This window comes from Opisthocomus hoazin, chromosome 13 (assembly GCF_030867145.1).
Source record: "Opisthocomus hoazin isolate bOpiHoa1 chromosome 13, bOpiHoa1.hap1, whole genome shotgun sequence".
In the NCBI taxonomy this organism is placed as follows: Eukaryota; Metazoa; Chordata; class Aves; order Opisthocomiformes; family Opisthocomidae; genus Opisthocomus; species Opisthocomus hoazin.
The window spans coordinates 28,195,034-28,220,122 of record NC_134426.1 but is presented as its reverse complement, the minus strand read 5'-3'; the positions used below and the strand labels follow the sequence as shown (position 1 = coordinate 28,220,122).

Genomic DNA, 25,089 nt, shown 5'->3' with positions numbered 1-25,089 from the left:
CCCCAGGGCTGTGCTATCCCTGCTGGGTGTCCTCTGGGCTGCATTGTCCCTGCTGGGTGACCCCCATGGTCACACTGTCCCTGCTGGGTGACCCCCAGGGCTGTGCTATCCCTGCTGGGTGTCCTCTGGGCTGCATTGTCCCTGCTGGGTGACCCCCATGGTCACACTGTCCCTGCTGGGTGACACCCCAGGCTGCACCATCCCTGCTGGGTGACCCCCAGGGCTGTGCTATCCCTGCTGGGTGTCCCCTGGGCTGCATTGTCCCTGCTGGGTGACCTCCATGGTCACACCGTCCCTGCTGGGTGACACCCCAGGGCTGTGCTATCCCTGCTGGGTGTCCTCTGGGGCTGCACTGTCCCTGCTGGGTGACCCCCAGACTGCACCATCCCTGCTGGGTGACCCCCAGGTCTGCGCCATCCCTGGTGGGTGACCCCCCCAGGGCACACCATCCCTTGCTGGGTGACCCCCTGGGCTGTGCTATCCCTGCTGGGTGTCCTCGGGGGCTGCACTGTCCCTGCTGGGTGTCCCCTGGGGCCGTACCGTCCCTGCTGGGCGACCCCCAGGGCCACACCGTCCCTGCTGGGTGTCCCCTGGGGCCCCACCATCCCTGCTGGGTGACCCCCAGGGCCACACCGTCCCTGCTGGGTGTCCCCTGGGGCCCCACCATCCCTGCTGGGTGACCCCCAGGGCCACACCGTCCCTGCTGGGTGTCCCCTGGGGCCGCACTGTCCCTGCTGGGTGACCCCCAGGGCCACACCGTCGCTGCTGGGTGACCCTCGGGGTGGCAGGGAGGAGGGGACCGTTGCGCAGGGTCCCCCCCCAGCTGCAGGCTGTCAGGGCCGTTTGCAGCCCTCGTCCCCGTGTCTGTGGGAGCACCGCGTGCCCCCGCTGTGGGGCTGCCGTGGGCGGCCGTGGGACGCGCTGCCTAATTAGAAGCACGTTATCCGGCAGCGATCGCTGCCCGGCCCGGGAGGGCCCAGCCTGCCATTATGGGTTGTTCTACAAAGCTGCAGCCCGGCAGAAAATGATACGTTTCCCAGCTGCTTTTTCTGTCCCGGGATCCGCAGCAAGGGCTGAGCTCCCCAGGGGCAGGAGCTGGGTGGGTTTCGGTGGCAAGCGGCGCCGGGGGAGAACCTGGGGGTCTCTGGGCTGCCCGCCCTGCCTGTCCGTGCCCCTGCCAGCGCTGCCTGCCCCGGGGACCCGGCGGGCAGGGCTCGGTGCTGCCCGTGCCGTGGTGCCATGCTTTGCTCTCCAGGCTGGTAGCGTGGCTCTCCTGCAGCCCCGTTTCCCTCTGCGCAACCTAAACCCGTAATTTCTTGTCCTGACCGCTGCTCCTGCACCTCCCCGTGCCGTGTCGGTCCCCGTGGCCGTGCCCAGCGTGGCCGTGCCAGCACGGCGGGCACCCAGAGCCGGGTCCCACCGAGCCCCCCGTGGCGGTGGGAGCGGTGGGACTGGGGGGACCAGCCCCAGCCCCGCTCCGGTGGCAGCCCCCCGCTGTTCCCGGCGCTTCCCTGGGTGGATCCCAGGAATGTTTTCTTTCCTTGGGCGGCAGATCGGAGCGCACAGGGTCTGCTCTGTGCCCTGCCCTGGGCTGCACCCAAGCTGACCGCAGCGGGGAGAGGCAGCGGGGCCGGGCTCGCCCTCGCCCGTTACGGCTGCGCTTCGAAGCCGGGGGGGCCTCCGCAGACGTGAGGGGTCCCCGTGGCCGGGTAGGTGGGCACCGAGCAGAGCCGGGGCGGGCAGGACTGGCTGGGAGAGCCTGGGCTGTGGGGGGGGTCCAGCTGGGGTGGGCGTGGGACCTGCGTGGGATGGCGTGGGACCTGCTCCTGCCTGGGGGGCACGCGGGAGAGGGTGGGGAGGGGGCATGGATTCTTTGGAGGTGACACTGGGGTGTCCCCTTCCAGGTCTCCTGCTCTCGCGGAAGGAGCTGGGGGTTGCTCGTGCCTGTCCCCCCAGCCAGGGAGCATGGCAGACGCCGAAGACCCCCCACGCGATGCCGGGGAGGGCGCGGGGGACGACGGGTCCCTGCAGAACGACTCCTTCCCGCTCTCCTCGCTGGCCAACCTGTTTGAGAGCGAGGACACCCCGTCCCCCGCCGAGGCAGCCCGGGGACCCCCCGGTGCCGGGGACGGAAAGCAAAACCTCCGCATGAAATTCCACGGCGCCTTCCGGAAAGGCGCCCCGAAACCCATGGAGCTGCTGGAAGCCACCATCTATGAGTCGGCGGTGGTCCCCGCGCCCAAGAAAGCCCCCATGGACTCTCTCTTCGACTACGGCACCTACCGGCACCGCCCCAGCGAGAACAAGCGCTGGCGCAGGAGGGTCGCCGAGTGAGTACGGGGGGTGCCGGAGCGATGGGGTGGGGGGCACCCCCGGGCGCGCTGCCGTGGGTGGGGGGACGCCCGGCAGCTGGGGATGGGGACAGACCCCCCGCGACTCTCCCGGTGGCACTTTGGGGTGCGTTGAGCAGGGGGTGCCACGCGGGGTGGGGGCAGCTCCCCGCCAGCCGGGGTCTGCAGCCCCGGGGGGGCCAGGAGCGTGGCTCCCCTTCCCCCTTGCCGGTGCCATGAAAGAGGCTCTGTGCTCCCGGCCGCTCCCCTGGCCGCCGGGCCGCCGGGCTCCTGGCATGAAAGGGCTTTTCAGGAGGGCCAGGAAACCGGAGCCGGGGGGGGCCGCCCGCACAATGCCCCTCTGTGCCGGGCACCTGGGGCGGCCGCCGTGGCCCCCGCCGCGGTCCCCACCCAGGGCACAACCGGGCTCGGGGCAGTGGGGTGTCCCTATGGTCCCCACCCAGGGCACAACCGGGCTCGGGGCAGTGGGGTGTCCCTATGGTCCCCACCCAGGGCACAGCCGGGCTCGGGGCTGTGGGGTGTCCCTACAGTCCCCACCCGGGGTGCAGCTGGGCTTGGGGCTGTGGGGTGTCCCTGCGCCCCAGCTGGAGCTCGATCCCAGGGCGAGTGGAGGGGGACACGGTGCCCCACGTGCCCCCCAAGCCCAGAGATCCCCGTCCTCCCCCCGGCTCCCGGTGCCTGGAGCCGGCCAGTTGTCCCCACCACGTGTCCCGCTGCCGCCGACTGCTCCGACCGGTCTGGCTTGGCCGGCGGCACTGGAGCGTGGCCGAACCCACGGCCGGTCCCTGCTGGGGGGCACAGCTGGGGGCCCCAAGCGCTGCAGCACCCGGCCAGGAGCTGGCGAGGCCACCCACCAGCCCCCGTGGGCGATGCTGGGCGGTGGGGTGCTGGGAGCACTGGGCTGCTGTGGGTGGGGAGGCTGCCCCAGCCCCATGGGTGACCCTGGACGGGGGGTGCCCCCGGCTGCCGGTGCCCTTTTCCGGCTGCTGAGCACCCTCGAGCTCATCGCATGGGTGGGAAACTGAGGCAGCAGCTCCGGTTCCCAGCCCTGGCCCAGGCTGCCCAGGGAGGCTGTGGAGTCTCCTTCTCTGGAGATATTCCAGCCCCCCCTGGCCGCGGTGCTGTGCAGCCTGCTCTGGGTGACCCTGCTTGGGCAGGGGGTTGGGCTGGGTGACCCCAGAGGTCCCTTCCAACCCCGACCATGCTGGGATTCTGGGATTCTCCCGCAGGAAGCAGGCGCCGGGCACGAAGGGGCCAGCTCCCACCCCACCCCCAGTCCTCAAGGTCTTCAACAGACCCATCCTCTTCGACATCGTCTCGCGGGGGTCCCCAGCCGGCCTGGACGGGCTCCTCTCCTTCCTCCTCACCCACAAGAAGCGCCTGACGGATGAGGAGTTTCGGGGTGAGTGCCTGGGACCCCCCTGTTGTGGTGGGTCTGGGCTGTGCCACCCATGGTCCCTGTGTCCGGGCGGGGATGGGGACGCACAGCCCTGGCTTGGCGGGCTGCAACGTGCGGTGCCCGGGAGGAGTGGGGGATTTGGCCAGGGAGTGCGGGGGTGCGGGGCTGGGCACCCCCATAGTCTGGGGGGGCTCGCCCCGACCCCCCCCTCAGCACCCTCCGCTCCCAGAGCCCTCCACGGGGAAGACCTGCCTGCCCAAGGCACTGCTCAACCTGAGCGGGGGCAGGAACGACACCATCCCCCTCCTCCTCGACATCGCCGAGAAGACGGGCAACATGCGGGAGTTCATCAACTCGCCCTTCAGGGACGTCTACTACCGAGGTGGGGGGCCGGGGGGGCCACCGCCAGCCCCGCCCGGGTATGGGGACCCCGGGGACGTTGTGGGGACCAGAGGACCTGGGGGAGGATGGAGGATGCTGGGGGGCTCTGGGGGGACCAGAGCAGCGAGGACTGGAGGAGAGCAGGAGGATGCTGGAGGGCTTGGGGGGGACCAGAGCAGCGAGGACCCCGGGGAGGTTGTGGGGACCAAAGGACCTGGGGGAGGATGGAGGATGCTGGGGGGACCAGAGCAGCGAGGACTGGAGGAGAGCAGGAGGATGCTGGGGGGCTCTGGGGAGACCAGAGCAGTGAGGACCCCGGGGAGGTTGTGGGGACCGGAGGACCTGGGAGAGGATGGAGGATGCTGGGGGGACCAGAGCAGCGAGGACTGGAGGAGAGCAGGAGGATGCTGGAGGGCTCTGGGGGAACGAGAGCAGCGAGGACCCCGGGGAGGTTGTGGGGACCAGAGGACCTGGGGGAGGATGGAGGATGCTGGGGGGACCAGAGCAGCGAGGACTGGAGGAGAGCAGGAGGATGCTGGAGGGCTCTGGGGGGACCAGAGCAGCGAGGACTGGAGGAGAGCAGGAGGATGCTGGAGGGCTCTGGGGGAACGAGAGCAGTGAGGACCCCGGGGAGGTTGTGGGGAACGGAGGACCTGAGGGAGGATGGAGGATGCTGGGGGGCTCTGGGGGGACCAGAGCAGCGAGGACTGGAGAGCAGGAGGATGCTGGAGGGCTCTAGGGGGGCTCGGGGACCGGAGCAGCGGGTACCCCGAAAGGCTGGGGACCCGGGGGGAGGTCCTGGGGTGGGGTGGGCGCTGACGGGCGCCGGCGGCTCAGGTCAGACAGCCCTGCACATCGCCATCGAGCGCCGGTGCAAGCACTACGTGGAGCTGCTGGTGGAGAAGGGAGCGGACGTGCACGCCCAGGCCCGCGGCCGCTTCTTCCAGCCCAAGGACGAGGGTGGCTACTTCTACTTCGGTGAGAGGGGTGGGGGGCTGGCCGAGCCCCGGGGGTGCCCCATGGCGACGGGAGCCCCGACGAGGCGGTGTCCCCGCAGGAGAGCTGCCCCTCTCGCTGGCCGCCTGCACCAACCAGCCCCACATCGTGCACTACCTGACGGAGAACGGGCGCAAGCAGGCGGACCTGCGGCGCCAGGACTCGCGCGGCAACACCGTGCTGCACGCCCTGGTCGCCATCGCCGACAACACCCGCGAGAACACCCGGTTCGTCACCAAGATGTACGACCTGCTCCTCGTCAAGTGCGCCAAGCTCTTCCCCGACACCAACCTGGAGGCTCTGCTCAACAACGATGGCCTCTCCCCGCTCATGATGGCTGCCAAGACCGGCAAGATCGGGGTACGGTGACCCCCGCTCCCCATGCCCGAGCAGGGACGCGGCTGCCCGGCCATCCCCGGCTGTGAGGGCTGAGCCCTGCTGCGCTCGGTGCACGTCCCAGCGAGCAGCACGGCTTCTCGCCGTGGGTGATGCTGGAAACCTGCATGTGCAGCCTATTAACCTGGCTAATTAACCCTACCCTCATTAACCCCAGGCTCTGGACACATCCCATCCTCTCCCCTGACTCCCCCTCATCCTCCAGCAGCGTGGGGTTGTTAAAAATGCCGACTCTGCAGTGTCGTGGGGGGCTGCCCCGTGCACCCCGGGTGTGCAGGGGGTGGGTTGGGGTCTCTGCGACGTGGGGGTGCCCCGAGCAGGTGGGGGCTGGGTGCGGGTCCGCCTTCGGGCGAGCAGTCCTCCCTCTGGCAGATCTTCCAGCACATCATCCGGCGGGAGATCGTGGACGAGGACGCCCGGCACCTCTCGCGGAAGTTCAAGGACTGGGCGTACGGCCCCGTCTACTCCTCCCTCTACGACCTCTCCTCGCTGGACACCTGCGGCGAGGAGGTCTCCGTGCTGGAGATCCTCGTCTACAACAGCAAGATCGAGGTGTGCAGGGGCCGGGGGGGGGGGCGGGGGGGTGTCACAGGGCTCCGTCCCCGCTGACAGCACCCCTGTCCCACCCAGAACCGCCACGAGATGTTGGCCGTGGAGCCCATCAACGAGCTGCTGCGCGACAAGTGGCGCAAGTTCGGGGCCGTCTCCTTCTACATCAGCGTGGTCTCCTACCTCTGCGCCATGGTCATCTTCACCCTCGTCGCCTACTACCGCCCCATGGAAGGCCCCGTGAGTCCCCCCGCGGGCCCCCCCACCCCCTGGCAGGGGGGTTTGCCAGGTCTCTGCCCCAGGGTGGTGAAGCAGCTCAGCCCCTTCTTTCCCTGCAGCCCCCCTACCCGTACACCACCACCGCCGACTACCTGCGCCTGGCCGGGGAGGTCGTCACCCTGCTCACCGGCATCCTCTTCTTCTTCACCAACGTCAGTGTGGCGAGGCGAGGGGGGGGTCATCCCGCGGGACAGCCGAGCCCTCGTGGTCTCCACGCAAGGAGCGACTCAAGGGCGGCAGCGCTGTGTCCCGAGGCATCAGCCATGATGCCCCCCCCGGACACTGGGACCCTCCAGGTAGGACCTTGCTCCCCTGACCCCCCCCAACCTCTCCGTCTCTCCCCCAGATCAAAGATCTGTTCATGAAGAAGTGCCCAGGTGTGAACTCCTTCTTCATAGACGGCTCCTTCCAGCTGCTCTAGTACGTGGGGAACCCCCGGGACCCCCGAGCCACAGCCCCCCCAGGCTTGCGAGGGGCCGTAGCCGGTGGTGGCTGTGGGTGCGCAGCCCGACGCCGGCTCTCCTCCAGCTTCATCTACTCGGTGCTGGTGATCGTCACGGCGGGGCTGTACCTGGGCGGCGTCGAGGCGTACCTGGCCGTCATGGTCTTCGCGCTGGTCCTGGGCTGGATGAACGCGCTGTACTTCACCCGAGGGCTGAAGCTGACTGGGACCTACAGCATCATGATCCAGAAGGTCTGGTGGGGTCAGGGGTCTTCCCCTTCCCCAGCAGGGCTGGGTCTCTGGTGGGTGTGCAGCCCAAAAGGAGGGTCCACCATGCTTGCTGTGGGGTTTCTCGGGACTCACCGGTGCCCTGCGCTCAGCCCTGCGGCATGGCTCGGCGACGGTGCCCCGGCGCACGGCCGGGCGCTGAGGTCCAGCACGTCTCACCCCCCTCTCCATCACCTGCAGATCCTCTTCAAAGACCTTTTCCGCTTCCTCCTGGTCTACTTGCTCTTCATGATCGGCTACGCGTCAGGTAGGCGCCTGGCCGGCGAGCTGGGGCTCGGGGGAAGGACGAGCCCTGCGGCACGGCACGGCACGGCTGGGCAGACACGGCGCGGGGCCCCCGTCCTTGCCGCTGCACCCACGGACCCACCGTCCCTCTTCCCCAGCTCTGGTGTCCCTCCTCAACCCATGTCCCAGCAGCGAGTCCTGCAGCGAGGAGCAGTCCAACTGCACGGTGCCCACCTACCCCTCGTGCCGGGACAGCCAGACCTTCAGCACCTTCCTGCTCGACCTCTTCAAGCTCACCATCGGCATGGGCGACCTGGAGATGCTCGAGAGCGCCAAGTACCCCGGCGTCTTCATCATCCTCCTCGTGACCTACATCATCCTCACCTTCGTGCTCCTCCTCAACATGCTCATCGCCCTCATGGGCGAGACCGTGGGCCAAGTCTCCAAGGAGAGCAAGCACATCTGGAAGCTGCAGGTACCACCCCAGGAGCTGCACTGCAGCACCCCAAGCTCCATCCAAGCAGCACCACCTGGGCGAGGGACCCCCCACGCCTGGCTGAGGGGTCCCTGGTGTCCCCGGCAGTGGGCCACCACCATCCTGGACATCGAGCGCTCCTTCCCAGTGTTCCTGCGGAGAGCCTTCCGCTCGGGGGAGATGGTCACCGTGGGGAAGGGCACCGATGGGACGCCCGACCGCCGCTGGTGCTTCAGGTAAAGGCGGGTGCCCCTGGGGACCCTGGGGAGCCAGGGACCAGAATATCACAGAATATCACAGAATAGTAGGGGTTGGAAGGGACCTCTGTGGGTCATCTAGTCCAACCCTCCTGCTGAAGCAGGGTCACCTACAGCAGGCTGCACAGGACCTTGTCCAGGCGGGTCTTGAATATCTCCAGAGAAGGAGACTCCACAGCCTCCCTGGGCAGCCTGGGCCAGGGCTCCGTCACCCTCAGAGGGAAGAAGTTCTTCCTCATGTTCAGACGGAACTTCCTGTGCCTCAGTTTGTGCCCATTGCCCCTTGTCCTGTCACTGGGCACCACTGAAAAGAGCTTGGCCCCATCCTCCTGACACCCACCCTGCAGATATTTGTAGGCATTTATAAGGTCCCCTCGCAGCCTTCTCTTCTTCAGGCTGAACAAGCCCAGTTCCCTCAGCCTCTCCTCGTAGGGGAGATGCTCCAGTCCCCTCACCATCCTTGTAGCCCTCCGCTGGACTCTCTCCAGTAGCTCCTCATCTTTCTTGAACTGGGGAGCCCAGAACTGGACACAGTACTCCAGATGAGGCCTCACCAGGGCAGTGTAGAGGGGAAGGAGAACCTCCCTCGACCTGCTGGCCACACTCTTCTTGATGCACCCCAGGATCCCATTGGCTTTCTTGGCAGCCAGGGCACACTGCTGGCTCATGGTTAACCTGTCGTCCACCAGGACACCCAGGTCCCTCTCCGCAGAGCTGCTCTCCAGCAGGTCCACCCCAAGCCTGTACTGGTGCCTGGGGTTGTTCCTCCCCAGGTGCAGGACCCTGCACTTGCCCTTGTTGAACCTAAGACCAGGAGCAGCCGAGCCTCTCCCACCGCAGCGAGCTGCGTTTCGGGGTGCCGGCGCCATGCGTTGGTTTGCTGGGTGGTTCGTACCGGCCTGGAGCCGGGTGGCATTGCCGATGGCGGGGTGGTGCGGGGATGCAGGAGCTGCCGCCTGGCTCCCAGCCGCCCCGTGCAGCCCCTCCAGGTCTGACCTCTCCCACAGGGTGGATGAGGTGAACTGGTCCCACTGGAACCAGAACCTGGGCATCATCAGCGAGGACCCGGGCAAGAGCGACACGTACCAGTACTACGGCTTCTCCCACACCGTGGGCCGGCTGCGGAGAGGTGAGCGCGGTGCCGTGGGCTGGGAGCATCCCTCGGGATGCTGCTTGCCGGCTTGGATGAGCCCCGGGAGCGTCGGGGACCGGGTGCTGCGGGGCTGACCGATGCGGGGGGAGCAGCCGCAGGCTCCCGGCTCTGCCAAGCTCCCACCGTCTCTGCAGATCGCTGGTCGACCGTGGTGCCGCGCGTGGTGGAGCTCAACAAGAGCTGCCAGCCGGAGGAGGTGGTGGTCCCGCTGGGGACCGCGGGGACGGCAGAGCCACGGGAGCGGCGGCACGGCCAGGCCTCGAGCTCCCCGCTCTAGCACCGCGGCGCTGGGAGACGACGGATTCTGCCCGGGCCTCCGGCACGGCCGGTGGAACTGCGGACTGGGCTGGACGGTGCTTGTCTGCTCCTCAGGGATTTGTGCAGCCGCTGTCCTGGTGGGTGTCCAGCCCGGATGGGGGGTCCTGACCCTGCCCCGGCGCTGCTGGGGGTCTCCGGCTCACACAGACGAGCTGCGGTGCCGCCGCTTCGCTTTGCCGCGCCAGGGCCGTTGGTTGTGCTGTGCCAGGAGCCTCTGCCATGGGCGGAGGGCGGGGAGCGCAGCCCCCTCTGCCCCCACGGTTCTCGCCACGGGTTTTTGCACAAGATTTATACGACTATTTATTTAGTAATAAAGACTGACCCGCCGCCGCCTGCTCCTGGCATCGACTGATTCCAGCTGGGGGAGCGTCGCTGCAGGCACGTCGCCGGGAGGGAGGCAGGAGCCTGCTGCTCCTTGCGCCGTGCCGGATGGCCCCCCAGCACCCCGAGGTGACTCCTCTGCAGGCAGCCCGTCCCGGGAGCCAGCCTGGCAGGGCACCGTGGCGGTACGGAGCGGGCAGAAGCCCCCCGGACGCGGGGCGGGGTGTGGTGTGCCTGCCGCGACGGGTGACTGCAGCACCCAGCGCTGCGCTCCCGGCCGTGGCTGCTCTGCCCGGGACATCCCGGCCCTGGCACCCACGTGCTGCTCCGGTGGTGCATGGCCAGCCGTGGTGTGGCTGCGGTACACAGGCATGGAGCACGGCTGCAGCGGGTGGCTGTGGTACGCGCTGCGGTGCACGGCTACAGAATACAGCTGCGGTGCGTGGCGGCTGCGGTGCATGGCTGTGGTGCGTGGCTACCATGCATGGCTGCGGTGCACGGCTGCGGTGCCCAGGTGTGGTACATGGCTGCGGTGCCCAGGTGTGGTACATGGCTGCGGTGCCCAGGTGTGGTACATGGCTGCCGTGCCCAGGTGTGGTACATGGCTGCGGTGTACAGGTGCGGTACACGGCTGCGGTGCCCAGGTGCGGTACCTGCTGCGGTGCATGGCGATGGCACAGGGCTGTGGTGCATGGCTCCAGTGTACAGGTGTGGTACACAGCTGCAGTGCCCAGGTGTGGTACACAGCTGCCGTGCATGGCTGCGGTGCCCAGATGTGGTACACAGCTGCGGTGCATGGCTGCGGTGTACAGGTGCGGTACACGGCTGCGGTGCATGGCGATGGCACAGGGCTGTGGTGCATGGCTCCAGTGTACAGGTGTGGTGCATGGCTACGGCTGCGGTGAGTGGTGATAGTACATGACTGTGGTGCGTGACTGCGGTGTACAGGTGCAGTACACGGCTGCGGTGCACGGCTGAAGGGCACGGCTATGGTGCATGGCTCTCACGCACGGCTGCGGTGCATGGCTGCGGTGTACAGGTGCGGTACACGGCTGCGGTGCGTGGCGATGGCACAGGGCTGTGGTACACAGGTGCAGTACATGGCTGCGGTGCATGGCTGCAGTGTACAGTTGTAGTGCATGGCCATGGTGCACGGCTGTGGTGCATGGCCGAAGGGTACAGCTGGGGTGCACAGCTGGGGTGCATGGCTGCAGTGTACCTGTGCGGTACATGGCTGCGGTGCATGGCCACGGCACAGCGCTGCGGTGAACAAGTGTGGCACAGGGCTGCAGTGCATGGCCATGGCACAGGGCTGTGGTGCAGGGCTGCAGTGGACAGGGGCGGTGCATGGCTGCAGTGCATGGCCATGGCACAGGGCTGTGGTGCAGGGCTGCAGTGGACAGGGGCGGTGCATGGCTGCGGTGCGTGGCCATGGCACAGGGCTGCGGTGCATGGCCATGGTGCAGGGCTGCGGTGCGTGGTGATGGCACAGGGCTGCAGTGCATGGCGATGGCGCAGGGCTGTGGTGCATGGCCATGGTGCAGGACTGCGGTGCATGGTGATTGCACAGGGCTGTGGTGCAGGGCTGCAGTATACAGGAGCGGTGCATGGCTGCTGTGCATGGCCATGGTGCAGGGCTGCGATGCAGGACTGCGGTGCATGGTGAGGGCAGAGGGCTGTGGTGTATGGCTGCAGTGCATGGCGAGGGTACAGAGCTGTGGCACAGGGCTGCGGTGCATGGCTGTGGTGTACAGGTGCGGTACATGGCTGCAGTGCATGGCCACGGTGCAGGGCTGCGGTGCGTGGTGATGGCACAGGGCTGTGGTGCAGGGCTGCGGTGCATGGTGAAGGTACAGAGCTGCGGTGCGTGGTCATGGCGCAGGGCTGCGGAGTGCAGGTGCGGTGCAGGGCTGCGGTGCAGGGTGAGGGCGCAGGGCTGCGGTGCAGGGCTGCGGTGCAGGGTGAAGGCACAGGGCTGCGGTGCGCGGCCGCCTCCCGCCCGTCCCGCCCGCCGCTGGAGGGCACCGCACACCGCGCTATGCGGGGCCGGCGCCGGCAGCCGGGAGGGAGCAGGAAGGGAGCTGGGGCCGGGGTGCGGGGCTGGGCAGCCCCGGGCTGCGGGGAGCTGGGCCGGGGGTCTGCAGCCGAGCTGAGCGCCCGGCCCGGCCTCCCTCCGCACCCCTCGCCCCGTCCTCGGGTGGGGACCGGTGGGACGTGGGTCCGGGGGACGAGGCCGTTGACCCGCTCCAGCCCAGCTGCTCCTGGGGCTGCCCTGGTGCTGGGCAGGGAACGGGGCTGAGCGCCGGGGGCTGGGGGCTGCCCGACAGGAGCAGGCTGAGCCCCCAGCGGGATGGGCAGTGCCGCCTTGGCGGGATGCTCCCCATCCCATCCCATGGCATCCCATCCCATGGCATCCCATCGCGTCCCACCTCATCCCATCCCATCACGCCCCTTTAGCTGCAGTGCTCCTTTTCTGCTCGGATCCCTTCACAGCCTCCCATCCCATCCCACCCCATCCCATCCCATCCCACCCCTTTAACCGCAATGCTCCTTTTCTGCTCGGATCCCATCAGAGCCACTTACCCTGTCCAGCCTTGTCCCACCCCATCCCACCCCATCCCATCCCACCCCTTTAACCGCGATGCTCCTTTTCTGCTCGGATCCCATCTCAGCCACCCACCCTGTCCAGCCCCGTCCCACCACACCCCACCCCATCCCATCACGACCCTTTAACCATGATGCTCCTTCTCTGCTCAGCTCCCTTGCAGCCACCCACCCCGTCCCACCCCACCCCACCCCATCCCATCCCACCCCTTTAACTGCGATGCTCCTTTTCTGCTCGGATCCCATCTCAGCCACCCACCCTGTCCAGCCCCGTCCCATCCCACCCCACCCCATCCCATCACGACCCTTTAACCATGATGCTCCTTCTCTGCTCAGCTCCCTTGCAGCCACCCGCAGCAGCGTGGTTTCCTCTTGCTGCTGGACGTTGTGCAGGTCTGAGGGACCGATCTGGGTGGGCAGCGGTGGCACGGTGACGTGGTGGCCGAGACCTCGGCCAGGGCCCCGGGGGCAGCCCAGCTCGCTAAGCAAATGAGATAGCAGAAAAGGGGACACTTCATCTTCAAACCTGATTACTCGCCGTTAGCTTTAACTGCACTGTCTCCGTTTAAATGTGATTTACATATATCTCTCATATTGTGGTTTAAGTATTTCCCCAGGGTGCGGGAATGAATAAGTTTCATTATCACTACTTAGGAGAGGCTGAGGTTTCAGCGCTCAGCTCGTGCTGCATAATCAAACGAGGAGCTGAGCCGGCTCCCGCCTTCACGCTGGCTCTTATTTGAAAATTATAAAATTTCCTTTCGCCCGGCCGGGCCCCACCAGAGCTGGGGGCACAGGTGGGAGAGCCCCGGCCCGAGGCGGGCACTGCGCTGCCGCTGCCCCCGGCCGTGCCCCTGGAAATGGCATTTTCCAGCGTAATTGGAAATAAACCAATTTTTCCCCCCCTCTATGGAAATTCTAACGTCCCAAAGCCCACGGGCCTTGCCTGAGGGGGCTGTGAAGCGGGTGGGGGGCAGGAGGGGTGGTCGTGGCCGTGCCCCAGCGCCGTGTGCCGTCACGCCGGACCCCGCCACGGCTCCGTGGGGTTGGGGACAGCGTGGCCATGGTTGGGACACCCCAGCACGGGATTCCTCCGCCACCCTAGGGGCTGCAGGGCTTGCCTCTGGCCCTTTGACACCCTGCCCTGCAACGCCCTGAGCTACTGCACCCTCTGCCTTCAGGCATGGCTGGGGGGGACCCCGGGGGCTGGGGGTGCTCGGGCACAGCCCCCTCCCACCCCCCTGTGCCTCTCTGCCAGCGATGACAACCCCAACAAAGGGAAGAGAAAAGCGCTTGTCATCCAGAATGCGGAGCGCGGAAGCAAATTTATTTTTAGATAAATCTAAAGCTTAATTTGTGAAGCTAATATCAATCAAAATGAGGGATGGGGGGTGTTTTTTTTGAAGTCCTTCTGCAGCCGTGCAATTTATACTGCCTGTCTCTTCTCCTCGCTCTCAAACAGCAAAGGCGGCCGCTAAGTTTAGTAGCAGCCTCATGCATGCCTGCCTCAGAAATCATTATTATTATTATCGTTATTATTATTATTTTAAGAGGAAGACAGTTGCGGACCAGAAACAGCGTCGTTTCCCCGGGTGCGTTCCCGCAGTGCTGGTGGGGGGCTGCACCCCGCCGGGGTGAGGGGGCTGGGGGTGGCAGTGGCTTCACCCTGGGTGCCCGATGCGTGTCGGGGGTCCCTGCCACATCTCCAGCCGGGGTCCGCACGCGTCTCCAGTCCCCAGTGACCCACCTGCGCCCGCCGAAGCCGGCACGGCCGCAGTCCTGGGTGGAGGTGGGCGCCCGCCGAGGAGGGGCCCATTTATTTTGCATTACGCGTCTGAAACCCTCCCGTGCGCAGCGAAATCCTCCTGCAGGAGGGAGCTGGCTGAGGGGAGGATGAACCTGCTCGATAATAAAACCCCCGCACACCTCCTAGTGAAATGTAATGACTCTGAGACCGGCAGGATGGAGCGCGCCGTCGCTCCCAGCCGCTCGCCCCGATTTATGGCGATGGGGGGAAATATGATGGAGGCAGCGCTGACGAACCCCCCTCCGAGGGCACCGGTAACGGGGCAAAGTTTCTCCTGGGGCCCCCGAAGCCCCCGGCGAGGCTCCCTGCACCAGGCAGCCCTGGCCTCGGTAGGGTTCCCCCCTTTGGTAGCCCCCCCAAAGGCCAGGGGACCCCCATGCCCTGGGGCAGCGGACCCCCCCCACATCACCACTTCAAGCACCGCTGTGCTGCAGCCTCGTGGCATCTTCTTCACGACAAGGATCTCAGCGGGTATTTTCCTCCAAGCCAGTCTAATCTGGCCGTGCAGGCGGGCGATGCCATCCTCCCCCCCCCCAATAAGGGTAACCTCTGTGACAATGTCCTGTTGTCCCGCTTTCCCTTTGTTCCCTGGCTCGGCTGTCACGCTGCTCGCTGCTGGCGATGGAGGGGTCCCCTCCCGCACCCCAGAAATGTTGGCAGAGACTGTCCGGCTGAACCACGCGTGCCGTGGTCATGGCAGGAGGGCAGACGGAGCCGTGCTCCTCCCTTGTGTCACAGAATCATCACAGAATGGTCAGGGTTGGCAGGGACCTCTGGGGTCACCCAGCCCAACCCCCTGCCCAAGCAGGGTCACCCAGAGCAGGCTGCACAGCACCGTGGCCAGGCGGGGCTGGAATATCTCCAGAGAAGGAGACTCCACAGCCTCCCTGGGCAGCCTGGGCCAGGGCTCCGTCACCCTCAGAGGGAAGAAGTTCTTCCTCATCTTCAGCTGGAGCTTCCTCTGCTTCAGTTGGTGCCCGTTGCCCCTTGTCCTGTCGCTGGGCACCACTGCAAAGAGTCTGGCCCCGTCCTCCTGACCCCCACCCTGCAGATATTTAGAGGCATTTCTAAGGTCCCCTCGCAGCCTTCTCTTCTCCAGGCTGAACAAGCCCAGCTCCCTCAGCCTCTCCTCGTAGGAGAGATGCTCCAGTCCCCTCCTCATCCTCATAGCCCTTGTGTTCCCATCCCCATCCCCAGCAGGGCTGGGGGAGCAGCACGGTGGCCAAAAATAAGAATAATAAAGCTTTGCCCCCGCCAAGCCAGGCCCCTGCGCCGGGAACCCTCCCATCGGAGCAAGGAGCTCGGTTGCAGACCTCGCCGGACCCCCCCCCAGCACCCCTCACCCGGCCCTCAGGGGGTCCCCGGGGAGGTGGGGAGCAGGGGGTCCCGGCTCTTGGGGGGGCCCCGCAGCGAAGCAAAGAGACTCCAGAGCACACGTCCAGCGAGATCCTGGTTTTACTTTGGGAAAAACACCATCCGGAGACACGGCTTGCGGGTTTTGTGGTTTGGTTTCTTTTTTTCTTTTTTTTTTTTTTTTTTTTTTTCCATTTGTTTTTCTCTCATTTTTAAAACAATATAGTGCAGCCAGCACTTCTCACAGTAGAATATAATGGTCGATTTTCGTATATAAAAAAAAACATTCTCAGAGATTTGTAAATGCACTTAGTGCTTGAACAGGCCTTTCGGGGATACAGTACCTCTCCGCCGAGCACAGCCGCCTCGGGGTGCAGCGGGGCGTTTGTGTCGCCTTCCCGTGAAACAGCAAAACACTTTGTATTTTGTGGTGCGGAGCCTTTTTTAAAATGAATAAATCTATTAAACGCCGAATGACACATAGTGAATAACGGACCATAATGAGTAATTTGGAACTGGGGTGTTTTTTTTAAGAAAAAAAAATATAAGGAGAAAAAAGGAGGTATGGAGCACCCGGGGAGCGAGGTGCCTCTAACGCAGAACCAAGGTAGAACTGACAGTAACGGGGGGGAAACGACAGCCGGGAAGTGTGAGACCCGGGCGGGATCCCGGGGGTGCCGAGGGACGGGAGAGGGGCCGGGGGGTCCCGCTGGGCACCGAACCTCCCGGTTGAGTGGGGAGAGGAGCCAGTGGCCAACATGGGGCCGGGTGGGAGGAGGAGGAGGAGGAAGAGGGGCGGGAGGAGACTCTGTAGCAGCCAACAAGTAGATGTACAGCCTAGTCAACTAAAAACAAAAAAGAAAATTAAAGAAAAAAAAAAAAATCTGTTCAAGTTTTCAAGTGTTTTTCTTAAATAGCCTCCAGACTGTCCCCAATTATTAGCTTTCATCAAAGCAGTGCAAGTTACGGACTTCAGCTACAGGTCAGGCGTGAGCTCCCTGCGGCCGCCGCGCCCACCGGCTGCCGGCGAGCCCCCCGGCCGGCCGCGGCACGGGGCTCTGCCCCGCACGGCTCCGGCGCGCCGAGCGGAGCCTCCTCTCCCTGGATAGCAGCAACTCGTAGCGATTCCCTGTTCACATTCGTGGAGATAAAATGATTTCTGAGCTATATAGACAAGCGGTCCTTCGTCCTCGGCTTCCAGCGCGTTGCGGGCGCATCCAGTCTGGGGACCCCGGTGAAACGCCAGTGTCCCGGGAGCCCTTTGGGCAGCCGACCCCGTGTCCCCCTCCCCGTCCCCCTCGCTGCCACGGTCCGGTACCCGCGCGGCGCCGGAGGGGAGCGCGGCCGGTGCCAAAGTCCTGGCCCTGGGTTTGGGAAAAGCAGCATCGGTTCCTTATCTGTAGACGGGCAGGCGGATGTGGGCGTGCTGGTGGTCCAAGAGCCTTGGCACGGACACGGTCTCGTAGCCCTTGCCCAGCATCTGCTCCTTGATGCAGGGCGGGTGGATGTCGTTGATGAGATACTCCAGGGACTGGAGGCTGCTGCTGAGGATGGAGGTATTGCAGAGGGTCTTGCTGGGCAGCCCCTCGGCCGGGGGCACCCCCAGCTCGCGGGGTCCGGCCCCCAGCTCGGGTGGGTTGTAACAGTCGCTGTTGGGGGTCACCAGGATGCTGTTCCAGGGTGGGGCGAAGTACTGCCCCACGGCGAAGTTGCCGTGCATGCAGTTCAAGGGGGACGAGCTGACCCTCTCGGCCGCGCCGCCCAACGCGTAGGGACGCGAGGCGCCCGCGCACGTCTCGGGGGACTTGCTGAGGGCCCCCCCGCCGCCGCTCCCCCCGCTGTACATCCGCAGGGGCTGCTGCTTCTGCTGCCACACCAGGTAGTCCATGCCCTCGGGGTAGACGCCCGCCTTGGGTCCCAGCGCCGCGGGCGGGTTGGAGCCCAGCGCCAGCTCAGCACCCTTGCGGCACTCCGGCAGGACGGCGCCGGCGTAGGCGGCGGTGCCGGGGAAGGTGCCGTGCTTGGCCGGGCTGGGGTGGGCAGCCACGACGGCCGGGCAGCCCGGCTGCGCGCCCTGCGCCTGGCACTGCTGATTGATCTGGTAGATGATGCTCTGGATGGAGGGCAGGTTGGACGGCGGCAGGGCCAGGCTCCTGCCCGCCAGCGGCAGCACGGAGGCTGCCACCGTCACGTTGGGGGGCACGGGACCCTCCAGCTGCTTCTGGCCGCCGTGGTAGCTCAGCTGCCCGGCGCAGGAGGGACCTTGAGCTAAAGTGCTTGACGCGGGGTAAGGAGCGATGCCCACCTGGGCGGGCGAGAGCTTAGTCCGCTTCCCCTCCGAGTTCTTCACCACGCTCTTGCCGGAGGCTTTGACGATGGCCAGGAGACCCTGGTAGCCGCCGGCGTGCAGGGGGTAGGGGCTGTAGCGCTGGCCCGTGGTGTCGTAGCCGTTGACCGTCCGGTTAAGGTGCTTGTGCTGGGGGACCCTGATGTTGGTGGGGAAGATCTTGATGGTCAGCGGGCTGTTGGCCACCTTCTGTGCGTAGGCGTCCAGCTCGGCGGGGCTGGGGTAGCGCGGGGAATGCATGGGTGCCGCTGTCTCGCCTGTGGGAGCAAAGCGCAGGGTGAATCCGGCGCTGCCGGGACCCGGGACCCTGGCACCCACCGCCCCCCTCCCCGGCTCCCACCCGCTGCCGGCAGAAACCAGGTCAGGGCGGCAGCCGGCCCCCTCCCGCTGACGGAGTCGCTTCTAAGTGGCCTAAAATAAACTCGGTGTGGAGAATGGAAATGTCACTTTACCCAACGGGGGAATCTTTCTCCGAGATTGGATTTAAACTACATTATACAAGCAATTTCATGGGTGCTTTGCGCTGCTACGAGAACCTCACCAAAAATGGAAAAGCATTGCATTTACCAGCCATAAATCAGCAGTTCCTATAATGAGCACAAAAATGTCACTTTTATGCAATTTTACAGATGAACAAAACTGGTGAAATTAACTGTGGTAACCTACTGGAGTCAGCAAAAGCCACTGCAGGAAAAAAAAATTATATATATGTATATATTTTTGTTCCTTTCAAACTCTTTCCCGAGCAAGTTTCTGCCATTCTGGTGTGAAAACTCATTTGTCGTACCCATTATACTTTCATTTGGAGTTTATCTTGAGTATCCAATGAGCCACCAACTGTGAAAATGATTAAATCTACAAAATCTATCTAATAGATGGAATAAATTAGGTGTTTAAAATCTCCACACACACATACACACGTGCATGCACGCACACGGGGGACGACGTTTGCTCCCGAGTCGCTACCGAAACCCCCGACCCTGCCCGGGGACGGCTGCAGCACCTTGGGGACACGGACCCCGCGCATGCCTGGAGCCAGGAGAGATGGTCAGACTTGGGGGGGGGGGTTTGGGGCTGGTACCCCCCCGTCGAGGAGCCCCAGCCCTCCCAGGGACCCACTGCCAGGCAATTCTGGAGGCTCCCGGGCAGCGCAGCCCCCCGGTGCCCGGCGAGAGGGGGCTGCAGGGGCCGAGCATCCCTGTGGGGACGCCGGGGAGGACTTTGCTCCGGATGCCACCGGGACCAGCGGCTCCTGCTGCCGCCGCGTGCTGCGTGGCAAAGTCTCCGCGGAAGAGCCGCGCCGTGGGGTGCGTCCAGCACGCCTAACGAAGTCGTTAGACTGGTCTGCGACGCCTGTCTCCGTCCTGCCCTCCGGCACGCCTGGAGGAGCCGGGCACGACGCTAAAACCGGGGTTCGGGGGGAGGTTGGGGCACCGGCAGCTGCAGGACTCCCCGTCGCCCCTCGGGCCGCGGCGTGACGGCCGCGGAGACGCAGGAGCCAGCCGGTGGCCGCTCTCCATCCTCTCTGTTGGTGCAGCAGTGATTTAACGGGCAGAACGCAGAGCGCTCCCCAGCCATTCCTCCTCCCATTAAGCTGATGTTATGGGCTTTTTACAGGTGTCTTAAATAGACATTGTTATTAACGAGTATATTAAGGCAATTAAAACCAGGGCCTTTGAGTAGGATTTAATGTATCTGCCGGAGACAGGAGGCACGGCATCAGCAGCTCCCTACGGCGGGACGCTCGTGGGCAGGTGGTGTCCCTGGCCGTGCCACCAGCCCTGCGTCGGCCGGGGCATCAACCGTGCGGCTCCGTAACGCTGCAGAGCCGCCAGCGAGCTGCACCGGGGCACGCGAGTGTGCGCACTGGGTGTCACTGGGCACGGGCACCCCGCACGCCGACGGGCGCAGGGGGCTGCGAGCGGGACCCGGCCTGCCCAGTCGCACGGCATGGCACGGCATGGCATGGCACGGCACGGCACAGTATGGTACGGCATGGCACGGCATGGCATGGCATGGCACGGCATGGCACGGCACGGCACGGCATGGCACGGCACGCTGCCCAGTGCCATGGCCTGCCAACACCACGAGCCACGCACATCTGCATTCCCCTTCATGCCGGCACCGCTGTCCTTGGAGGTGGCAGCATCGTGAATACTCAATTAACATGACACTAATTAGCTGGTGACACTCGCAGAATCCCTAATGAGCCCATTCCACAGAAACGCTCCTTTCCAAGCAAAAAATAATCAAAAAAAGGGGCCATTAGTGGGGGGAGGGAGGCGGCGTCGCCCACGGGCACCGCAGCTCCCCGGCTCCAGTCACCAGAGCCCCGTCCCCAAGCACCAGGTCTGCGGGTGACGCTTTCGGGATGGCCCCGCGCAGCCCACCCGGAGCTGCCCGCGGCCGCGGGACGGGCAGGGCTGCCGAGCCGGGCCGTGGGCATCCCACCCACGACCCCGAGCCGCCGCGGCCGCCCCTTCGCCCCAGCTGGGTTGGATGTGACAAGCCACCCATTCGGTGTGTTGTCACATCTCAGGGTGACGCACCGAACCCCCCCACCCCGCTGGGAAAATTACAGAGCGACCGATTTCCCGGCGGCTCCCGGTGCTGGCGGCTGCGCGGCTCCCCCTCTCCGCAGTAATTACTGCTTTCTACCGGGCTGTAATTAGTGCGAGACGCAAACCCTCCCGAACCACCGCCGTCACCCGTCAGGCGTGGGCAGCCCTGGCACCAGCCGCTCGCCGCCGGCTTTGCCCCCTCCTCACAGACCCCGACCACGGGCGCCGTGGTGGGATGCGCCGCGGACCCCCAGCCGCCGACACGCGGGCAGGCTCAGCTGGGCTCACCGCCACGAGCGGCCCCGGCTCTCACCCGCCCGAAACCAAGGGGACAGGCACCCATCCGCAGCCGCTTCGCCCAGGAGATGCTTCACCGGCTCCCAGAATCACAGAATCCCAGACTGGTCAGGGTTGGAAGGGACCTCTGGGGTCACCCAGTCAAACCCCCTGCCCAAGCAGGGTCACCCAGAGCAGGCTGTAGAGGACCTTGTCCAGGCGGGTCTGGAATATCTCCAGAGAAGGAGACTCCACAGCCTCCCTGGGCAGCCTGGGCCAGGGCTCCGTCACCCTCAGAGGGAAGAAGTTCTTCCTCATCTTCAGCTGGAGCTTCCTCTGCTTCAGTTTGTGCCCGTTGGCCCTTGTCCTGTCGCTGGGCACCACTGGAAAGAGTCTGGCCCCGTCCTCCTGACCCCCACCCTGCAGATATTTGTAAGTATATATTAGGTCCCCCCCCCGCCCCGGCTCTCTCCCTCCCTCGCTGGCGTTCCCACGGGATGTGGCCGGCACAGCCCCGGCTCCAGGCTCCCCCTCCCTCCCTGACCTGCTCCATTTTTCCAGCCTGCACTCAATAACAGCTAAATAATTGAATCTGCTCAGCAGCCAAAGATTTGTTTTGAATTTTATTGGAATTTTAAATTGTTTTGTTTCTTCAGTATTTTATTACTGTAAATGGAAAATGCATCGCCCGCAGTAACAATCCGATGGCTTTTTATATTACTCCGAGCTTCTGCTCCAAGCATTATTGGAAAGCCAGGCAGAAACGAGAAGCCATTATAATGGCAGCACAGGCTTATAAGATTATGCCTCCAGCTAAACAACTTTTTACTTTAGCAAATTGGCCACCGAACCCAGCTCGAGCCACAGATGTAAATCCCGGACCCCACCGGTGCCACGATCCGGAACAAATCTCAGTTTATGGGTCAGGGGCCTCCGGTCCCGCCATGCCCGGCACAGCCCAGTCTGTGCAAAGTGTCTGACGGGCATGGGGGTGCCCTGGGAAACCCCCCAAAAGCCTCCCCTGGCACGCACACCCGCTGCTGGCATCCCCAGCATCCCCCGTACCCCCAGCATCCCTGGTATCCCCAGCATCCTCCGCATCCCCAGCATCCCTGGCATCCCTGTATCCCTGGTACCCCCAGCATCCCTGGCATCCCCAGCATCCCTGGCATCCCCAGGATCCCTGGTATCCCCTGTATCCCCAGCATCCCTGGTACCCCAGCATCCCTGGTATCCCCAGCATCCCCAGCATCCCCTGTACCCCCAGCATCCCTGGTATCCCCTGTATCCCCAGCATCCCCCATATCCCCAGCATCCCTGGTACCCTCAGCACCCCTGGCATCCCCCGTATCCCCGGCATCCCCCGTGTCCCCAGCATCCCTGGTACCCCAGGATCCCTGGTATCCCCAGCATCCCTGGTATCTCCAGCATCCCTGGTATCCCCAGGATCCCCAGCATCCCCAGGATCCCCAGCATCCCTGGCATCTCCAGCATCCCTGGTATCCCCAGGATACCTGGTATCCCCAGGATCCCCAGCATCCCTGGTATCCCCAGGATCCCTGGTATCCCCAGCATCCTCCACATCTCCAGCATCCCTGGTATCCCCAGGATCCCTGGCATCCCCGGCATCCCCCAGGTCCTCCACACTGAGCCTGGCTGCAGCCACAGCCCGCAAGGGCTGGGGAAGAAGGAAAGACGGGGTGCAAGGAGGGGAGGGAAGCTAACCACAGCCATCCTTACAGCAGGAGGCACCAAGGCCAGCCGGGGGCCGATGATCCAGGACCTGTGCCGTGCAGGAGGCTGCTGGCACAAACCCACAACAGTCTCCAATTACCCCCGGCCCCGGCTCTGCTGGGACACAATGGGCGCCGGCGCAGCCCAGCTGCCGGGCCCCTAATTAACCCTGATTTTAACTGTACACTTTTAAAGGCACTAAAGCAGTTACAAAGTGGAGAACAAGGCAGGGTTAATAGCGCAGACCTAAATTGCAGGCCCGCAGGGGCCGGGCCCCGTAGAAATAATAGACCTGTCTGGGCTGCTCAGCTGTCAGGCACCCGAGGAGCTCGGTGACGGCACCGGAGTGGCAGCGGCGGGGCTCCGGCAGTCGGCGTCGGCTCGGTTAAAGCAGTTGTGAGATCAAAACGGCACCGGGAAGGATGCTCAGCACCAGGAAGGATGCTCAGCACTGGGAAGGATGTTTGGTACCCAGAAGGATGCTTGGTACCAGGAAGGATGTTCATGACCGGGAAGGATGCTCACTGCCTGGAAGGATGCTTGATAATGGGAAGGATGCTCAGCACTGGGAAGGATGCTCGGTACCAGGAAGGATGCTCAGCACTGGGAAGGAAGCTCAGTGCTAGGAAGGATGTTCATGACCAGGAAGGATACTTGGTGCCAGGAAGGATGCTTGGTGGCAGGAAGGATGCTCGGTACCATGAAGGATGCTCAGCACTGGGAAGGATTCTTGGTACCATGAAGGATGCTCAGCACTGGGAAGGACTCTTGGTACCAGGAAGGATGCTCAGCACTGGGAAGGATTCTTGGTACCATGAAGGATGCTCAGCACTGGGAAGGACTCTTGGTACCATGAAGGATGCTCAGCACTGGGAAGGATTCTTGGTACCAGGAAGGATGCTCAGCACTGGGAAGGATTCTTGGTACCAGGAAGGATGCTCAGCACTGGGAAGGATTCTTGGTACCATGAAGGATGCTCAGCACTGGGAAGGACTCTTGGTACCATGAAGGATGCTCAGCACTGGGAAGGATTCTTGGTACCATGAAGGATGCTCAGCACTGGGAAGGACTCTTGGTACCAGGAAGGATGCTCAGCACTGGGAAGGATTCTTGGTACCATGAAGGATGCTCAGCACTGGGAAGGATGCTCGGTACCAGGAAGGATGCTCAGCACTGGGAAGGATGCTCGGTACCAGGAAGGATGCTCAGCACTGGGAAGGACTCTTGGTACCATGAAGGATGCTCAGCACTGGGAAGGATTCTTGGTACCATGAAGGATGCTCAGCACTGGGAAGGACTCTTGGTACCAGGAAGGATGCTCAGCACTGGGAAGGATTCTTGGTACCATGAAGGATGCTCAGCACTGGGAAGGATGCTCGGTACCAGGAAGGATGCTCAGCACTGGGAAGGATGCTCGGTACCAGGAAGGATGCTCAGCACTGGGAAGGATGCTCAGTGCCAGGATGTTCATGACCAGGAAGGATGCTCGGTGCCAGGAAGGATGCCCCACGCTGCTCCCGCAGCCCAGCTGCCCCGGGTGTCCCCCGGCCTGGTGCCGGCAGCAGCACCCCTGGCTGAGCCCCCTCCTCCCTGGAGAAGGGCGAGCTCACGCACCAGCAATGTACGGCTTTAATTTTCAGGCCGTGGGGCGGCAGGAGACGCTGTGCTCCGTGGGCGGTCGCCCCGCTCTGGAGGGGACAGCGAGTGGGACATCGGGGTGTGCGGGGAGCACGTCCTGGGGATCGGCGCCAGCGGCACCGCAGCCCGGGGCGCGGGCTCAGCGGGGACAGGGCGAGCGAGGACGCGGCAGCAGCACGTGGCACGGAACCGCAGTCAGGCAGGATCAGCTCCCTCCCCCCCTCGCCTCCATTCCTTCGCTCCTCCGCGAGATCAGATGGGACAAACCTTATTTTCACACATCGAACGCACTGAAATCTTTCCCAACAAATGAAAGAAGTCATCTCGGCAGTGAATCTTTGCACCGCTGCCGAAGGGCACGCCGCGGCTGGAAGCTACCTGGAGCCTGGCCGGACCTCGCCTCCTCGCCTCCCCTAAAGAAAACAATTTTCCCCCCTTTTTCAGACGGGAGCAGAGCCACTGCGGGCAATGCCGCAGTCAGCGGGACGGCCACGTCCCGGCTGCTCCACCGCAAAGGGCAGCCGGACCCCCCCGGTCCCGGGGGTAACCCCAGCCCGGGAGGGGGAGGTGGCGAGAGCTGCCCGGCGGCGCTGGGGATCCGTCCCGTCGGTGCCGGGGATCTGACCCGTCGGTGCCGGGGACCCGTCCCGTCGGTGCCGGGGATCCGACCCGTCGGTGCCGGGGATCCGTCCGGTCGGTGCCGGGGATCCGTCCCGTTGGTACCGGGGATCCGTCCCGTTGGTACCGGGGACCTGTCCCGTCGGTGCCGGGGATCTGTCCCGTCGGTGCTGGGGATTCGTCCTGTCGGTGCCGGGGATCCGTCCCATCGGTGCCGGGGATCTGACCCGTCGGTGCCGGGGACCTGTCCCGTTGGTGCCGGGAATCTGACCCGTCGGTGCCGGGGACCCGTCCCGTCGGTGCTGGGGATCTGTCCCGTCG

At 64.7% G+C, this 25,089-nt stretch overlaps 2 protein-coding genes across 2 annotated transcripts in view; one reads left to right on the top strand and one right to left on the bottom strand.

Annotated features, from left to right (window-relative positions):
• The first annotated feature begins 1,965 nt into the window (after positions 1-1,965).
• TRPV4 (transient receptor potential cation channel subfamily V member 4) lies at positions 1,966-9,468 on the top strand. Its single transcript, XM_075435018.1, has 15 exons — positions 1,966-2,330; positions 3,581-3,753; positions 3,980-4,132; positions 4,969-5,109; positions 5,189-5,487; positions 5,896-6,075; positions 6,154-6,312; positions 6,411-6,503; positions 6,698-6,771; positions 6,880-7,045; positions 7,262-7,328; positions 7,465-7,781; positions 7,890-8,017; positions 9,046-9,167; positions 9,326-9,468. The coding sequence occupies exons 1-15, from the start codon at positions 1,966-1,968 to the stop codon at positions 9,466-9,468; spliced, it is 2,580 nt and encodes an 859-aa protein (XP_075291133.1).
• A 6,321-nt stretch (positions 9,469-15,789) lies between these two features.
• Positions 15,790-25,089, bottom strand: part of FAM222A (family with sequence similarity 222 member A) — a 36,955-nt gene continuing 27,655 nt past the window's right edge. Inside the window, exon 3 of the mRNA XM_075435032.1 lies at positions 15,790-18,198. Within this exon, the coding sequence (XP_075291147.1) occupies positions 16,988-18,198 (1,211 nt within the window). The 3' untranslated portion in view covers positions 15,790-16,987. The remainder of the gene's footprint in view (positions 18,199-25,089) is intronic.

Excerpts from the sequence above, each read along its gene's own strand:
- TRPV4 (XM_075435018.1), top strand. The coding sequence starts at position 1,966 with ATGGCAGACGCCGAAGACCCCCCACGCGATGCCGGGGAGGGCGCGGGG. Across the intron at positions 4,133-4,968 it reads CAGGGACGTCTACTACCGAG|GTCAGACAGCCCTGCACATC; the intron begins GTGGGGGGCCGG and ends CCGGCGGCTCAG. Across the intron at positions 7,329-7,464 it reads CATGATCGGCTACGCGTCAG|CTCTGGTGTCCCTCCTCAAC; the intron begins GTAGGCGCCTGG and ends CCTCTTCCCCAG.